A 16,160-nucleotide genomic window follows, 5' to 3' on the forward strand; every position below is an offset into this window, starting at 1 on the left:
AAATTAGGCCTACTTCTGGACTTCAGAACTGTTATTTGAGTACTACTATTAAAATTATTAGATTCGACTGTAAATCTATATGTTATGAATTGTGTGGTTCTAAATCACCGTTGCAAGCTATAGGCCTACACTATAATACACAACTGTCTACCTATACATACTGTCCTATACTATACTAATTCATGCTTAGATCTAGATCTATATGTTGAAACAACTTGGCTAAAATGTACTTATTTATATTATTATTTAGCCTTTAGAATATTATACATTTAGCAGAAACAAAAATGCCCTTTTTCAACTTTTAAATGTCAGTAGAGATACCATGTTCAATGAATAAATTGGTGGTTAATTGCTGTTTTGATAAATAGAGAGTACATTTACAATTGTTTTGGTTTTATAATTTGTAGGCCTAATTTATTTATTTTACCGACTTGGTTTCTGGCTACAGATTTTAGAATGATGAAGTGTCACACATCCCTTTAAAAATAATGTGACATTGACAATGTATGTGTTACTACTACTAGTCTAGTCTAGATTTAGATCTAGAGCTATAGTATATATTATATATTAATGTCCGTAGGCCTAGATTTAATTTATTTACTAATATTTAGAATTTAGATTAGAATCTAGCAAGGACCTCTAGCTAGCCTCTATCTAGACCTAGCTAGACGTACAGGTGATAAAGATGAAAAAAAGGTGATAAAACAGGTCTTCGGCAGAAGATAAGAAACTCATTAGTTCTGCGCAAGCGCAGTGATATAATATTAATAGCTGCGCTAGGGTTAGGTAAGGATTAAGGTTAGGGTTCTGCGGTTTGTTTTGTAAACACCTGCATGCCCAGTATCATAAAAAATATCACAGCAAATGAAGGCGGTATTTTTTCTCCATTACGCATGCATATCCTTTTCCGGCTGGAATCGCCCAAATTTTTATTACCAATTGGCAGTCTTGTTGGGCATAAATTGCACTGATATCTGTGAAAAATTTTAGCGCACCTAAATTTCAATGCGCCGATGATTTATATGAACTTTGATGCAGACTTATATTTTTTAACAACTTCTTTCTATTTAGTTTATTTTAATGAATACCATCTTAGAGAAAAAACACAGAAATAAAAATACAAGCTAACCCGTGTAACATACGCCGCTATTTAGTGACGGGTGAAGACTACCTGAAAGACACAGTTGTCCAAAAGGGGTGGGTGGGTACACACGCTGTTGCCCATGCCTGGAGAGCAAGGGAGGAGGCGGGAGGAGGGTTAGAGAGTTGGAGTGCATGCATGGTGCCTATAGCATATGTGTTACATTGAAAGCTATTCTTTTTGTGTTTTTCAGATATGTATGTAAAATGAGTGGTCTTAGTTCATCTGAGGCAGTACAGAAGTTGTGCAATGAAATTACCAGTATTGTGGATGAACATGAGCAGATTTTACAAAAAACATGTTTCAAAAGATTTGTGTCACAAATGCTGTGCAGATCTTCCCGTTACACACCAATTTCATTTTTCTCTGTACTTGGCATGGCTGTGGCTTTGCTTGTTGCGGCTTCTATGGAAGAAGTTGATAAGTGAGTTCAAGGGTGTTTGTTCACAACCGATGTCATTTAGATGTTGTTTTTCTTTAAATTTGGCCTTGGCATTTCAACATATTAAAAAAAAATGATTAAGATTGACATGAGACTCTTTCAATAAATGGGTATATAACATCAAATGCCATAGACAGGCAGTAAATAATGCTTGCACTATAATATGAAACTAATGCCAGTTAACCAGGGTTGGTGAGGCCTTAATTATATTATATGCAACATCTAGTTTATGTGAAGCAATTTATAGTGAAAAAATATATTTTAACATTGTCTCAGTCTGCCACTTCCTTAAAATTGCTTGTTCAATATCAATTCAAACAGCTTAGTCTGATAATTTGCTGTTCAGATTTGTACAAATTATTCATTAATCTCATGTTATCGTTTGTTTTAGATTTTCATCAGGTAGCAGAGCATGGCTGGTTGTTGAAGCTGTTCTACTCATATTATCTATAGCTTTTAACTGCCTCCTAATTTGCTTAAGAATTAAAAGAAACACAGCTAAAGACATTGGCTTAAAGAAAGCATTTATAAAGATCCTCCAAGGTAAATATATGATAGTGTCTGTCAAAACAAGGCCAAATAACTCTTTGCTGCTGTAAAAACTTAAAAATAAATCTTTTAATTGTAAGCAGATTTAAATTTATCAATGCAATTTCAATGATTTTTCTTGTTAAAAAAATATTTATTGAAATATTTGTATGTAGGTTAATTACACAAAATTAAACCATAAACTGAGAGTTTCCAAAGGATGTTATCACCATACTGATGTCTTGTTGAAATGCTTTCTATAACAGATGCTGTCACCAATAGTACCTGGAGCTCAGAGAACTATCCCCACCTGCACACGCCAATGTCACCTTGTATATCCCTACAGTGGTGCATGCGGGACAAGATGTTGGTCAACTTACCACACACACTCCTGGTTGCTGGGGATGTTATAATGCTCAGACCAGGTCATCCAGCGCCTGAACATTGTCAGGCTGTAGAGGTAATTCTCCTTTCTTTTTTTTGTACATTTGTAGATGTGTTTCTCCTTTTGTTCTTTCATAAGTTGTGGAGCTATTTCTCCTTTCTTCTTTATGTACAGCTGTGTAGACACTAAAGTTGTTTCCCCTATAATTCTTATTTATGCATTATTCAGGTATTTCTCAGTTGTAAATTATCATTGCAATTAGAAATTTTTATTTTACTAATAAAACCATAATTTCTTATGCTGTAACATCTTTATATAGGGTGACATGGTGCTAAAATCTGGGGAGATTTATTTCTCTGAAATGCATCAGGAGTCAGGGGAAGGGCCACAACCAAGGAAACCGCTTGTTCCTAAGAAATTTGTTCTCAAAGAAACACCTATTATAAAGAATATCAAGTAAAGTTCATCTTTCACTGAAATTTCTTGCACTTAATCAATTAATCTGATTACTATAACTCATTGGACCTTATACATTACTTGCTTAGGATCAAACTAATACTGTGAAGGATATTATTCTAATGCATAAATTATCAAATAAATGACCTTAAATAATATCAGAAGTGAATTCCACTTTTTTCCAGGTCTATGTTTGAAGAAAATCCAAGCAAGCCACTTAGTTTTTTAGAAAATGAGCGCTACACTGTGTGCAATGTTTGGCTTGAGCAGAGATTTTTACCTGTAACTTTTGTAAGTTATTCTAAGTTTTTTTTTTAATTGCACCTCATGCTAAGATAGTGTGTGATTGCTAAGTTACCTATAAGATTGTGTGATCAAAACAAATAAATTGTAATTCATTATTGTATGATTGGATTTATGTTACATTTTTGTTAACATTCCTTATAAAAATTTCTGCTCTTGAGAATATTTCTGCCAGTTTTTTTTTTTTTAAAGTTTTAATTGTAAAACTACTCTGAGTTTAAAGACTTTCATATTGTTTAAACGTCAAGCAGTTTTTGTTTGTGTTTCAGCTTTTGTTTTTAGCTATTAATGTGTCAAGATATTTGTATTTAGAGAAAGGAGGAGGACATTGGACTGAACTTATTTTAGTTTTACAGGTGCTGTTTTATTCCTTTTGGCAGTTTTTTTTTTACTTTTTTTGCAGAACATTATAGTATGCATACAATAGTTAATTCAGTATAATTAATTATAGTATAAATATAATAATGAATTCAATATTTGTAATTACAGCTTAGATACAATTCTTAAATCATTACATTTAATTATAGGCATAGTATAAATAAAATTCAAATAGAATTCTTAAGTCAGAATAATTAATGATAGTATTCACATAAATTCTTATTAAATTTAATACTCATTATGAATGAATTTTTTAAAATGAGATTACTTTGTACAGGTCCATGGGGCCCTCCCTCTAGTTCCAGTCCTCCTGCCATTTTTGTGGACTGTGGTCAACATATTTGGACAGGCTCACATTTTTGCTGCTTATGATATTTTCCGCTCATTAAAGGTAATATGAAAATAGATTCTATATCGTGTTTCAGTCAATCAGATGTCCATTTTAAAAAACACTCGAGAGCTGATGTTTCAGTTTAAGGTGTTCGTTAGCAAAAAAAAAATATTCCTGAATTTTATTCTAATTTTGAAAATCCTACATCAAAATATACAATTTTTCACTGTTTTAACATTCATAATCTCCTTCTGATAGGATTTTAAAGACTCCACCGAAAGTTTAGGAAGTTGCAGCAACATTTCGGTTAAAGATGCTGACATCAGCATAAGCTGGCCAGAAACACTAAGCCGGTTCTGGGACATGTTCTGGGCTAAACGACCTATTATCTGTCCAGATTTTGAGATGCTTCATGCCCTTGGCAGTGTCACTGTAAGGAGAGTTTTATTTCATCAGTTCATTGCTAGCAATTCTTTAGATTCTATCATAGCAGTATTGTTAACTTGGATGGTTAGAACATTATTTAAATCATTAAAAACTTTGTATGTTTTTATAAAACAGTGAAAACTTGGTACATGTTCTTGAAACAATTAAAATTTTGGTACTTGTACTTGAACCATTAAAAAAGTGGAACATGTTTTATAAACATTAAAAACTTGCTACATGTTTTCAAACCATATAAACTTGTAGTTGTTCTTGAACCAATAAAAACTTGATGCATGCTCTTATTACACAAATCTTGATACCTGTTCAACAGGCTTTGTGTTGTGTGGACAAGAAAGGAATCCTGTCCTGGCCTAATCCTTCAGCAGAAAAGGTTTTCTTCTTCTCCTCTGCCTCTAAGCAAGAGTTCCATGAAGACGACGAAGATGATAAAAATGATAAAGATGAAAAAAAGGTGATAAAACGTAGGAGACGACACAAGACTCCATCAGGTACACGAACATGGAAGAAGCTAATTCGTTATAAGTTCATTAACAAATCAATAATTTTATCTTTCATAGCATCATCTGAATAGTTGGATGCAACCAACCTAAAATTTTATATTTTCGCAGACAGTGACCCCTCATCAAACATTGAAGTGTTGGATATGACACACGATGCTGCGAAACTAAGGGTGGGTTTTTTTCACTCACAGCATGATATGCTAATACAGTTTTCTTGATAAATATCTTGATAAATATAATCTAATGGCATCAAATCTGGGAATATAAATTGTGACTATAATTGAAAATTGTCCTTTTTGTCGTTGTTTTTCTTTATCTTCATTACTACTTAATTTTATTTTGATAAAAATACATTTGAGTCAGTTTTGCATATCATATGTCAATAAAAGCAGAAACATTTGAAATTCTAGGATGCTTTTGGTGTCTTGTTTGATGACCCCAACTGGAAAAATCATCTTTCTGCCCTTAAACCATTGGTAAGCTCTTCCAATAGAGGGTGGGTTTATTTCTTATTAGTGAAGCTGACTCGGACTACTAGACTAAGCTTGTTAACGAAACACTGGGCTACTTTTTAGATAATTCCCTGTATGAAAAAATGGCATTTTAAATGCAACTGTTGGTTTCTATGTCTGATGACTCTGTCCTAGGGTGTGTTGGTTTCTATGTCTCCTGACTCTGTCCTAGGGTCTGTTGGTTTCTATGTCTGTTGCCTCTGTCCTAGGGTCTGAACATCCTCCTGAACACCTGCAACCCCTGCACATCAGAGTGGTACACCCAGTTTACAGATCACGTGTCATGCGCTGCCAGAGAAAAAAAAGACACAGTTGCTGTTATTAACAGAAGGTTGCCTTTTTACTGTATTTTTATTTACATCACATGCAGCAGTAGTGTGCTGGAGTTGTATTTAATGTTAGTTAATCTGACAGTTTCCATATCCTAGGATCAAGTCCTTAAGACATTTCCTGAGTCCTCTCATCTGTAATGTGTACCTGACTGACTCAGGTGAAAGTGGCTGGACATAGTGGCTGGCTAAATAATCTTTTTATAAGTAGAGTTTAAAGACACAGTCTTTGTTTGCATATACCCAGAAGGACCATAAGGTCTGAAAGGGTACATTACCTGCAACAGATCACTCCTGCCCTAGATGCCAAAGTTCACATTACTATTTTATTTGAATTTAAAATGTTGGCACATTTTTAGACCTTGCATGCAACACTTAACATTTGTTCTAGACCCAATAGTTCATAATACTGCTTTATTTGAAATATATGTGCAAGTTTAGAAAATTAATTCATTTCATCCCTTACAGGTGCTTGTGTTTACTACCAAGGGAAATTGGTTTTGTTGATGATGCTGTGAATATATTTACACATGAGGCCACCCTTGGTGTTTATAGACAAGTGGTGAGTTCCATTAGAAGAAATTGTATGCACATACTCTGTGGGTCAATAACTGTAACAACTAGTGACCTTGACTGAACTGAACTTAAAAACAGACTAACCCAACACACTTTTCTTCTTGTAAATTTTGTGTATTTGACTTTGTGAGTTAGTTCTCCAGTCTTTGTATTAAAAGTCTTTAGACAACACAAATCATTCTATTTAGCTTGAACTAGTGCAATAAAAATTGTCCTGACATCCCTATTTTTCTAGCCACACGAAGAGGCTGAGAGGGAGAAGCAGAACCGAGCTAGATCATTCATTCAGCACAAGATCCCCATGCCCAACCAGGTGTCTGTGGTGGTCAGGGATAAGTTGACTGGTAACATTTTCTTTCTACTCTAAGCTAATGGTTACAAATTTAATAAGTTAGCTTAAAAAGCTCTGTTAGTTTCAGTCTGCTTTACTAAAATCATTTGTGAGTATTGTTCTTAAAGCTTGCATATTGAATGTTTATTTAAAATGTTCATATAAAATGTTTATATTCTCTACTACATATTTACTAATTATTTTAAAGGCTTCTATTATTCCCAACATATTTAATCTTTATTTAAAAGATTTCTACTATTCCCAACATATTTAATCTTTATTTAAAAGATTTCTATTGTTCCCAACATATTTAATCTTTATTTAAAAGATTTCTATTATTCCCAACATATTTAATCTTTATTTAAAAGAGTTCTATTATCCCCAACATATTTAATCTTTATTTAAAAGATTTCTATTGTTCCCAACATATTTAATCTTTATTTAAAAGATTTCTATTATTCCCAACATATTTAATCTTTATTTAAAAGAGTTCTATTATCCCCAACATATTTAATCTTTATTTAAAAGATTTCTATTGTTCCCAACATATTTAATCTTTATTGAAAAGATTTCCCTCTGCAGGGATGTGCCAGCTGATGACCCAAGGAACAGGAGATCTGGTCCTGGACTGTTGCACTGATGCCTGGAATGGGACAGATCTTCAAACTCTCACAGAGATGGACAGGTCAGAGGATTACATTCTAGCATTGGTACCATTATAACCTGTGACCTATGAGTTGATCAATGCGATGGTCAAGTACAGGTCAGAGGATTATATTCTAGCATTGGTACCATTATAAGCTGTGACCTACGAGTTGATCAATGTAATGGTCAAGTACTGTCTTCATTATGTGAATGCTATTGTGACATGCTTTCTACAGGAAGAGGGTGCTTGACTTTTACCACAGAAATTCAATGATCGCGTACTGTACAGCATTTGCGTACAAGCCACTGCCAAAGTCTGTGGAAGAGTGGTCCAGCGATGTGTACACAGAACTAATGGAGACTCCAAGTACAACTAAAGTAGCTCATGGTGAGGATATGGGGTGAGTACAGTAGCTCATGGTGAGGATATGGGGTGAGTACAACTAAAGTAGCTCATGGTGAGGATATGGGGTGAGTACAACTAAAGTAGCTCATGGTGAGGATATGGGGTGAGTACAACTAAAGTAGCTCATGGTGAGGATATGGGGTGAGTACAACTAAAGTAGCTCATGGTGAGGATATGGGGTGAGTAAAGTAGCTCATGGTGAGGATATGGGGTGAGTAGCAGTGCCATCAGTTTCCTAGATGATAATGTCATTGTAAAACTACACACACCTTTTAACATGAGTGCCGTTTCACACAGAGTGTTACTGGATGGTATTAGTGATGTCACTGAGTACATAAACTACATACACTATTTATCACAAGTTCCATCATACAAAGTGTATTCTAGATGTTGGTAGTTATGTCATTGTATACAAAACTACACACACCTTTTAACATGAGTGCCATTTCACACAGGGTGTTCCTGGATGGGGATGAGGAGATCCAAAGACACCCCAGGTCCCACAGTGTTGACTCCCTGCTGGAGATGAGCCCCACAACATCCATGGAGGAGCTGGGCCTGGGCAAGATGCTTCAGTCTCATCAGACCTTCATTGGGATGGTCTCCTTGCAATATCAAGCCAGGCAGGCAAGTCTTGTTTGTCATCTTATGTTAAATTAGTCTGGGTACTTAAGTTATGTTTTTATGTTTAATCAGTCAAGTTTGTCTTCTTTTGTTATTATGTTATGTCAAGCTAACCTTATTTTGATTTATATTTAATCAATGAAGCTAGCTTAGATATGTTTATTTATGGTTAAATCAGTCAATATCGTTTAATTCTATTTTTATTATCAACCTATCTAATCTTGTTTTTCTGATTTGTGTTTAATTTGTCATGTGCGAGAGTTAAGAAATAGTAACATGGGATATCTTACTGGGCACCTTGTAATATTGAGCAAAATGTTGAATCTCTATTCTCTTTATTATTCCAGGATTTTGTTCAATTAATTGACAAACTGGAGTCAGCCTGTATAAGATTTGTTCATTTTTCAAAAGAAAATGAAGTAAGAAGTCGAGTAAGTTCACATTTTAAAATGTATTTTTTAACTTTGTTATAAACATACACTATAAAACTATAAAACAGTTTTTAAAATAAATAATCCCACATAATTTTTTTTAGGTTTTTGCAGAAAAGATGGGTCTGGAAGCGGGGTGGAACTGTCATGTTTCTCTCATGGCTGCTGAGTCTGTTGCCTCAGAGAACTCCTCCAGCAGAAACCTCTCCAGCCTGTGCAACAATGTGCAGGGGGAGGCAGCAGATGGACCCATGTCTGAAACTGGCAGTAACCCTCAGGGTTTGATACGCTCCAGGGACTTGACCACAGGATCTCTCTGTGTAACCAATCCCATGTTTGTTCCACGTACACAGAGTGCTCCAAGTTTTGTAAATACTCAAGAAGTTCAGGTAGTTGCTTCAGTACACTTCCATACACTTTTTACTTTACATTCTCAAACTGTGTATGCCAAATAAATCAATAGTTGTGACATAAACAAAGTAATCCTAATAGTCACTAAAAATTGGTTGTTTACATTGTAACATTAACATTCATTTTAATCCATACTGAATAATCATCCAAACAAGGTAAAAAAAAAATTGTGCCATTCACATTACTGAATTGTAAAATGTTGATCTAAATGTAGGTAAAATTTGCAAAAGACACACTGCCAATGGTACCTGATCATGACTCAGTGACAGAGGACAGCATTCTACTGACTGATGTGGGCTCTACCATCTGTGGCAAAGGTAACTACGACGAGCAGGACGGAGATGAAACCTCAGCTCTGCTGAAAGAAGCCGCCTTGACGGAGCAAAATAAAAATGACAATGAGGTTGAGAACAACAGCGAGCTAGAGGATGAGGACAAGCGAAGACTGGTGCCACGCAGAGGGCACAAATCTTGGGCAGAATCTGAATACGAGGATGAGGACGATGAGGAAGATTTTGATGTCCAGTCTGATAGCCGTTACACCTCCAGTTATGTGACGGAGAACACAGAGGACAGTTTAACTGGTGCACTAGACAATAGGGTGAATACAGTTTCCTCTCAACTTTCTTGTATGCTAGATGTTGTTTTTCTATGCACTCGGTGCCCTAAGGTTAAATCTTTTATGTGGCTTCTGATTTTAGCTCATTTTCTTTTTACCATTTATTTTACATATAAGATATCAATGTTCTTATCAAAATAACAATTCATAATCCTATATATATACATCTTTAATCAATAACCAGATATCATAGACCTTAACATTTAAAACATGTTGGCCTATACTATGGAAGAAAAAACTTCCATTAAATTATTGTCAGACTTTGTGCCTATGTTCTACAGTATTGATACTCTTGTTACTGCCAGAAATTGTTTACCTAACTTCTACACATAAGCAACCTTTTCTATACTCTAGCAAAATCATAATTCTGATGTGAATTTAACCACTACTACTAGTCATTGGAGAGCCGAGTTTAAAGGAGAGGTATTTAACTCAACGGTTGTTTTGGGACATGGGAACCTCTTTTTTTATTTTGCATGCCATTTGTTTTGTGTTTCATTTTCATTTCTGCCAATTCACTGTTTCAGGATGGATGTTGAAAATTTCTTTTATTTGCTTTAACTTTTTTGGCTCACATTTACAAATTAAAAAAAAAAAAGCTTTATAATAACAAATTACAAAAATATATTTAGACTACTTACATAATTTTAGAAAACTGACAATAAAATTATGATCAGTTTACTTTATAGCTTTAAGTCAGGTAAAAATAGAATGTATTTTCAAAATATTATTTTGACCTATTTCCTTAATCATTCTGGTGCTAAAATTTTAAATGGTATTACCAGTCCCCAGTTATATTGTCATGTTCTCCATTGTCCCCCCCTTTCCACCCCCCTCAATATATCTCTGTACACTGATTTCTTACCAGTCCCCAGTGATGTTTCACCTGCCCCTACCTTAGTTAAGCCTCACATACCTCTAATTATATCACCTGTATATTACTACATAGAATGTTGATTTAGTAAAGACAATACATGCTAACCAATCATTCGCATCCAACGTGAAAACCGTAGTTGTTGCTGCATTAAGCCTATTTTAAAACATTTTTTAATGTAAATCTCACTTTTTTTTCTAATTACAACTGTTAGGTAAATTATGGTATAGAAATATTTCCATTAATTTTCAAACAGATTGTTTTAAGTCAAGTTTATATAGCCCTGTGTTAAAATCTAAAAGAAAACACTTGACAATCTAGTTACAATGCCTTTGAGAATCAGCATTTGTTACGCCAATATTTACTATTATGTGCTTATACAGATTTTTTTATTAAGTTGAGAATCTTATACATTATAGTCTTAGGTCAATCTTTCTGAGATAATTTTAACCACATTTTTCTTCATCTTATTATACATTATCACAAATAGCAATCCCCCTTTCTCCCCTCCCCCAAGGAATGTAATGACATATATGCATTACACCTGAATAATTTTTAAATTAAGCAGTTAAGTTCATTCATACTTTAAATATTTAAAAATGAATTGATTTAGTTGACATATTCCTGCTTGTGTGTAAGGGGTCAGTGAGCCATTTGCAAGTAAATCTCTTCAAACTTAGCATCGCTTACAGTTGGCTTTAAAACATTTACATCATCTAACACCTCATACATTTTCATTACTAATAAATGTACTGTTATTTATTATGTTGTAAATAACATTTTTATTATGGTAATACTTTCAAACTAGACCATCTAATTTTTACACACATAATTTTAATATGTTATGTTAGCTCAGAACTGTTTCTTTCAGATTCACAATTCTAAGCCTAGTAATAAAAATCACTCAAATGATGACATATCTGCTTTAACACATGGTTTAAAAATTTACTGCTCTCCCTTTAATCACCTGATCAGCATTTAAAATGAGCAATGACTTCATAACTTAAGCAAACTAGTTTTTCTGACATCCATCATATCAAAATAAATAATATTTAAAATGTTAAACTGATTTTAACAAGAAAAGTTAGGACTAAGTAATTTGTATTGATTGTTATATTTTCATCTGCCAGGCCCACCTACCCAGGGGTATAGAAAACATTAGACCTCATCTACAAAACATTGACAATGTTCCACTGTTGGTGAACTTGTTCACAGACTGTGTGCCTGAAGGTTAGCTCATAACATTAGGGATAATCAGATACAGTCTGGCCAACAATTGCTTTAAGTCTAGTCAAACATATTCTGACATTTGCTTAATGTAAATTCACATATAATCTCGACATGTTTAATGTCATTTAAATACTTTAAACTAAGCAGTATTTTTAAACAGCAAAATTTGTATAATTTGTTTAATGTCAGCAAAATTTGTATAATTTGTTTAATGTCAGCAAAATTTGTATAATTTTTCTAGTTATTAAATGTTTATGAAAAGATTTTAGAAATTATAATAAAAAAATTTAAAAAATAAATTTCAGCAACGTGTGAAATGGTAAAAATTATGCAAGAAAATGGTGAGGTTGTGCTAGTAGTTGGCAGCTCATTAAATATTGTCAATACACCTGTTTTTATGCAGGCTGATAGCAGGTATGCTAGTCTTAATATAATCTGTTAAATTGTATAATGTACTTTAATAATTATATCAATGTTTTTACAGTGAAAATTATAAATATTGTTTCCCACGATATGTTAATGTTATATTTTAAATTTGTGACAGTATAGCCATTGAACCCTTATTCCCACAACTGTTCTAATGTTCCACTATAAATTTGTGACAGTATAGCCATTGAACCCTTATTTCCACAACTGTTCTAATGTTCCTCTTTAAATTTGTGACAGTATAGCCATTGAGCCCTTATTCCCACAACTGTGCGCCAGACACCCTGTCATGACCTATCCCTGGAATGAAGATGAGCCAACACCAATTGAACTTTCCTCTAGGATCCTGTCTCTGCCTTGTTGCTTATTTTTTCAAAGAGGAGACAATATAACATTGGTGCAGCTTATAATGGAGGTATACACAATATATAAGACGAGCCGACCCGCAGCGTATCATACGCCGCTATTTAGTTGTTTTATTTTCTACTTTTCAGTAATTCATAATTTGTGAATTCGACAGTACCAATGCTGCCACTGAAAATATTTGCTTTAAAACACTAACCCCCCCCCCCCCCTTTCCCCTAACCCCGACTCTACACCCCCCCCCCCCCCCCCCCCATGAAAGCAGCCTCCTCTTAGTTATTTCTTAGTTACCTCCTGTAAGTTTAAAATCGAACTAAATTATCTGCCCCTAATAGAAACCCGGCTCTACGGCTCTATGATTTGTAAACATTTAGCTTTGTAAACATTTAGCGTGACCACAGCTCACCAGACAATGTGGGGGTGGGGTGGGGGTGGTAGTGATAGTGATAGAGAGAAAGAGAGGGGACTGCAAGGAGGCGCTTGCAGCTTGTTTTCTAACGGCTCCCAGAAGAAAATTATATATATAGATGACTGGAACTGTTGGATGGATATTTGGCCAGCTTTGTATGATCTGTTGAGTAATAGGCCTACCAGTTTAAAATGTTTCTAATTTATAAAACTTTTTTCTTTTTTTTTTTAAATTAAATTTTTCTATCTTTTCTTTTAACCTTACCATTAGATTACATTTAGTAGTCATATGGACATACAGTTGCATACATGAGCTTCAACAATGACATATCTTGCAATGTTTTCTCTATACAATTCAAGTTTAATAGTGTCTCAACCATTCTTCCTTTTTATAATACAAGTTTTGTTTCATAATATCTCTTATTTCCATCTTTTTAGTCAAGACACTACATATTTGCCATGAGGAACTGCTTCTACCTTATGCTGTGCTGTCTTCTGGCTGTTGTGCTGTCCCAGTTTGTCTGTTGCCTGTTTCTCTTGCCGCCTGTCATGGACGTCCAACATGTTCTATGGCTGGTCCTAGTAGTCGTACCCGCCCTTAGTCTTTCACTGCTGGGCAACCCAAATGAGGCAAGGACAGTGGGACTTGCCACACATAAAAACATTCACCATGTCAACAAACAGGTAATATCAGCCACAAATTATTTGAATAAAGATTACCTGTTTAAAATGTCGTGTCCATTCATGTTTTAAAATATTTTTCTTCAGATGATAATTGAATTCGTCCTCCAGTTTTGTACCCGCTTCCTGCCGTCCATCATTATTGCTGTGCTCAGCTTTGCATTAGTGCTACATTCATTCTGTGAGAATGTTTCTACTGTTCACTGTTCTATATACGAAATCAGGTATTGTTTTTATTAGCTACAAATAAAAAATTTGATTAAGTACATATTAACAGCAGTTTACTATTAAGTTTAAACTTAATGAGTTGATTTCTATTAATATTATCAATTAATAAAACCATCTTTGCTTGAGTTTAAATTTAAAATAATTTAATTAATTAAATACTTTTTAGTTTTTCTGTGTAACGTCTGTAAATGACACAAGAATTAACTTGATTGAACAGATATGATGCCAACAGCTCCAACATCACTTCATGGAGCCAGAAATTTCAAGGTGGGCTGGTCCTGGCGCAAAACATTTTTCACTTGTATTTTGTCATTTTTCTTGGTAAGCTCTCTTGTCGTTTAAAAATTTAATTTTTTTTTTATTCTTTAGCTTATACTTCACAAATGATGTTTTTATGATAATGTTTCTTTACATAAAAAAATTGTTTGTTTTTTGACACTTGCACACAAATTTATGAAAGAACATATTATCTCTTGACCACAGTTGCAATATCAATGAGTCTAGTCCACTGGCAAGACCATCTCTGGCAGAGACTGCCATTTAAAAATTTGGTTTGGTCTCTAACTGCTGGAATCTTGTAAGTAACTGGCAGGAAGAAAAGTTCAGTCTGGCCTGCATTATGAATTACCTTAGCTACAAATATCTGGCCAATATAAAACAACACCCTTAATTAGTATCTTATTAGCTTTATTAGCAATATGTATAAAGAAAATTGTGTGAGCTTGCTAAACTCTGACATAGTGTCACAAGATGCCTGTGATGTACTTGTAGTTTATTTGCCCTGATTATACTAGTACATTCTTATAAATACAACTTTCTTTATTGCAGCCAATCTAGCATAATCTTCAAACATTTTAATTTTTTTATTAACCATACCAGTGATGGAGTTATTTATTATAAAATACACTAGTATGATATTTAAAATTGTTTTGAATAATTCAGAAATTTGCTCATTTCTTAATAAAAATTTCTTTAAAAATAAATTTCAGACTTGCAACACAAATTGTCTTCTGTGTAGCAGACGTGTACATGAGGCACAATACCTTTGGATCTGCCTTGCCTCTGTCTGATGTAGTGCCAGCTGTTTGGGTTATAGGATGTGTATGGCCTCTCATCACCATCTCTCTCAATGAACTTGCTAAGAAGAGGGAAATCAAGTAATATTTCTTATTTACTCCATACAATTCTCATTTATTCCCTCAACCTTGTATATGGTACTAGTTTAATAGCATCATCTTCTTGTGCACAACATACAGATGAAGTAGAGTTTATCTTTTTACCCTGTATATGAGGGATAGAGTGGTCAGCTCTCTGTCGTCTTTGTTTTCGTAATGTTAGGTACCAATTAGAGCTGGATAGACTTATAAACTCTGGATCAGAACTCGGGTCAGTGATAGTGAGCTCTATCATCTGACCACTTCATCCTCTTAGATATTCCAAATTCTGTTTGTTAAAGTATTGTCCACAATACTGCTATTCTCATTTTAAAAATGTTTGTCACATCTTTTTCTATTAGATTGGCTGTGAGGAGGCAAAGAAGAGCTCGCTTAGATTTTGATACAAAGCTGGGTATGAATTCACCATTCTAACTAGTGATTGGACTGCATTCTTAGAACAGTGCTTTTTCTTTCATTGGTCTGCATGTTTTTATAAAGATAATGTTATATATTCTATTTAATGATATTATAGGCTAAAAGCCCACTGCCAATGTTAATTGTTGTGAACTGAAGTCCAAGATATATCACAACATGACACAAGTTTTAAATATTTTTGTACCGTTTTTAAATCAAAGGATTGCTTTAATATTTTGTTTATAAATATGTACAGTTTTAAAATGTGTGTGAAAAATCCTTAATGTTTTACCTTGCATTGTGCTAGCCTATAATTTATGACTGAATGTTGAATGTAATTTTTTACAAGACTCCTAAGTAAATATTTTGCCCATATTTTGTTAATGTGATATTTATTAGTAACTACCTATGAATTGTTAAGTATACCCATTCCAAGTATTAAAAACTAATGTGATTGTTACAAAATAAAAACCACATAAATCTACAGTTTTCATTGTGTAGATTTTCAATTACTTATCTATAAAAGGCTTTGTAAAGTCAATTTTTTTGCAGTATGAAGTGCTATGTCTGTAAGCTAAACTATC

General features: G+C 33.9%; 1 protein-coding gene across 1 annotated transcript; it reads left to right on the forward strand.

The window, feature by feature from the left end:
• The first annotated feature begins 386 nt into the window (after positions 1-386).
• On the forward strand, positions 387-15,594 carry LOC131938740 (transmembrane protein 94). The gene is made up of 30 exons (XM_059296879.1): positions 387-504; positions 1,335-1,565; positions 1,975-2,126; positions 2,378-2,571; positions 2,816-2,952; positions 3,138-3,243; positions 3,525-3,611; positions 3,911-4,024; positions 4,223-4,396; positions 4,722-4,899; positions 5,020-5,081; positions 5,322-5,387; positions 5,633-5,754; positions 6,221-6,314; positions 6,564-6,672; positions 7,242-7,344; positions 7,541-7,705; positions 8,166-8,337; positions 8,682-8,765; positions 8,870-9,154; positions 9,391-9,777; positions 11,800-11,899; positions 12,205-12,313; positions 12,566-12,740; positions 13,535-13,780; positions 13,865-14,001; positions 14,223-14,326; positions 14,489-14,582; positions 14,995-15,162; positions 15,522-15,594. Exons 2-30 carry the CDS (start codon positions 1,348-1,350, stop codon positions 15,592-15,594), a joined length of 4,215 nt encoding a protein of 1,404 aa, XP_059152862.1. The 5' UTR covers positions 387-504; positions 1,335-1,347.
• Positions 15,595-16,160: the final 566 nt, after the last annotated feature.

This window comes from Physella acuta, unplaced genomic scaffold (assembly GCF_028476545.2).
Source record: "Physella acuta isolate Inbredline_101_S28 unplaced genomic scaffold, ASM2847654v3 ptg000256l, whole genome shotgun sequence".
Classification (NCBI taxonomy): Eukaryota; Metazoa; Mollusca; class Gastropoda; family Physidae; genus Physella; species Physella acuta.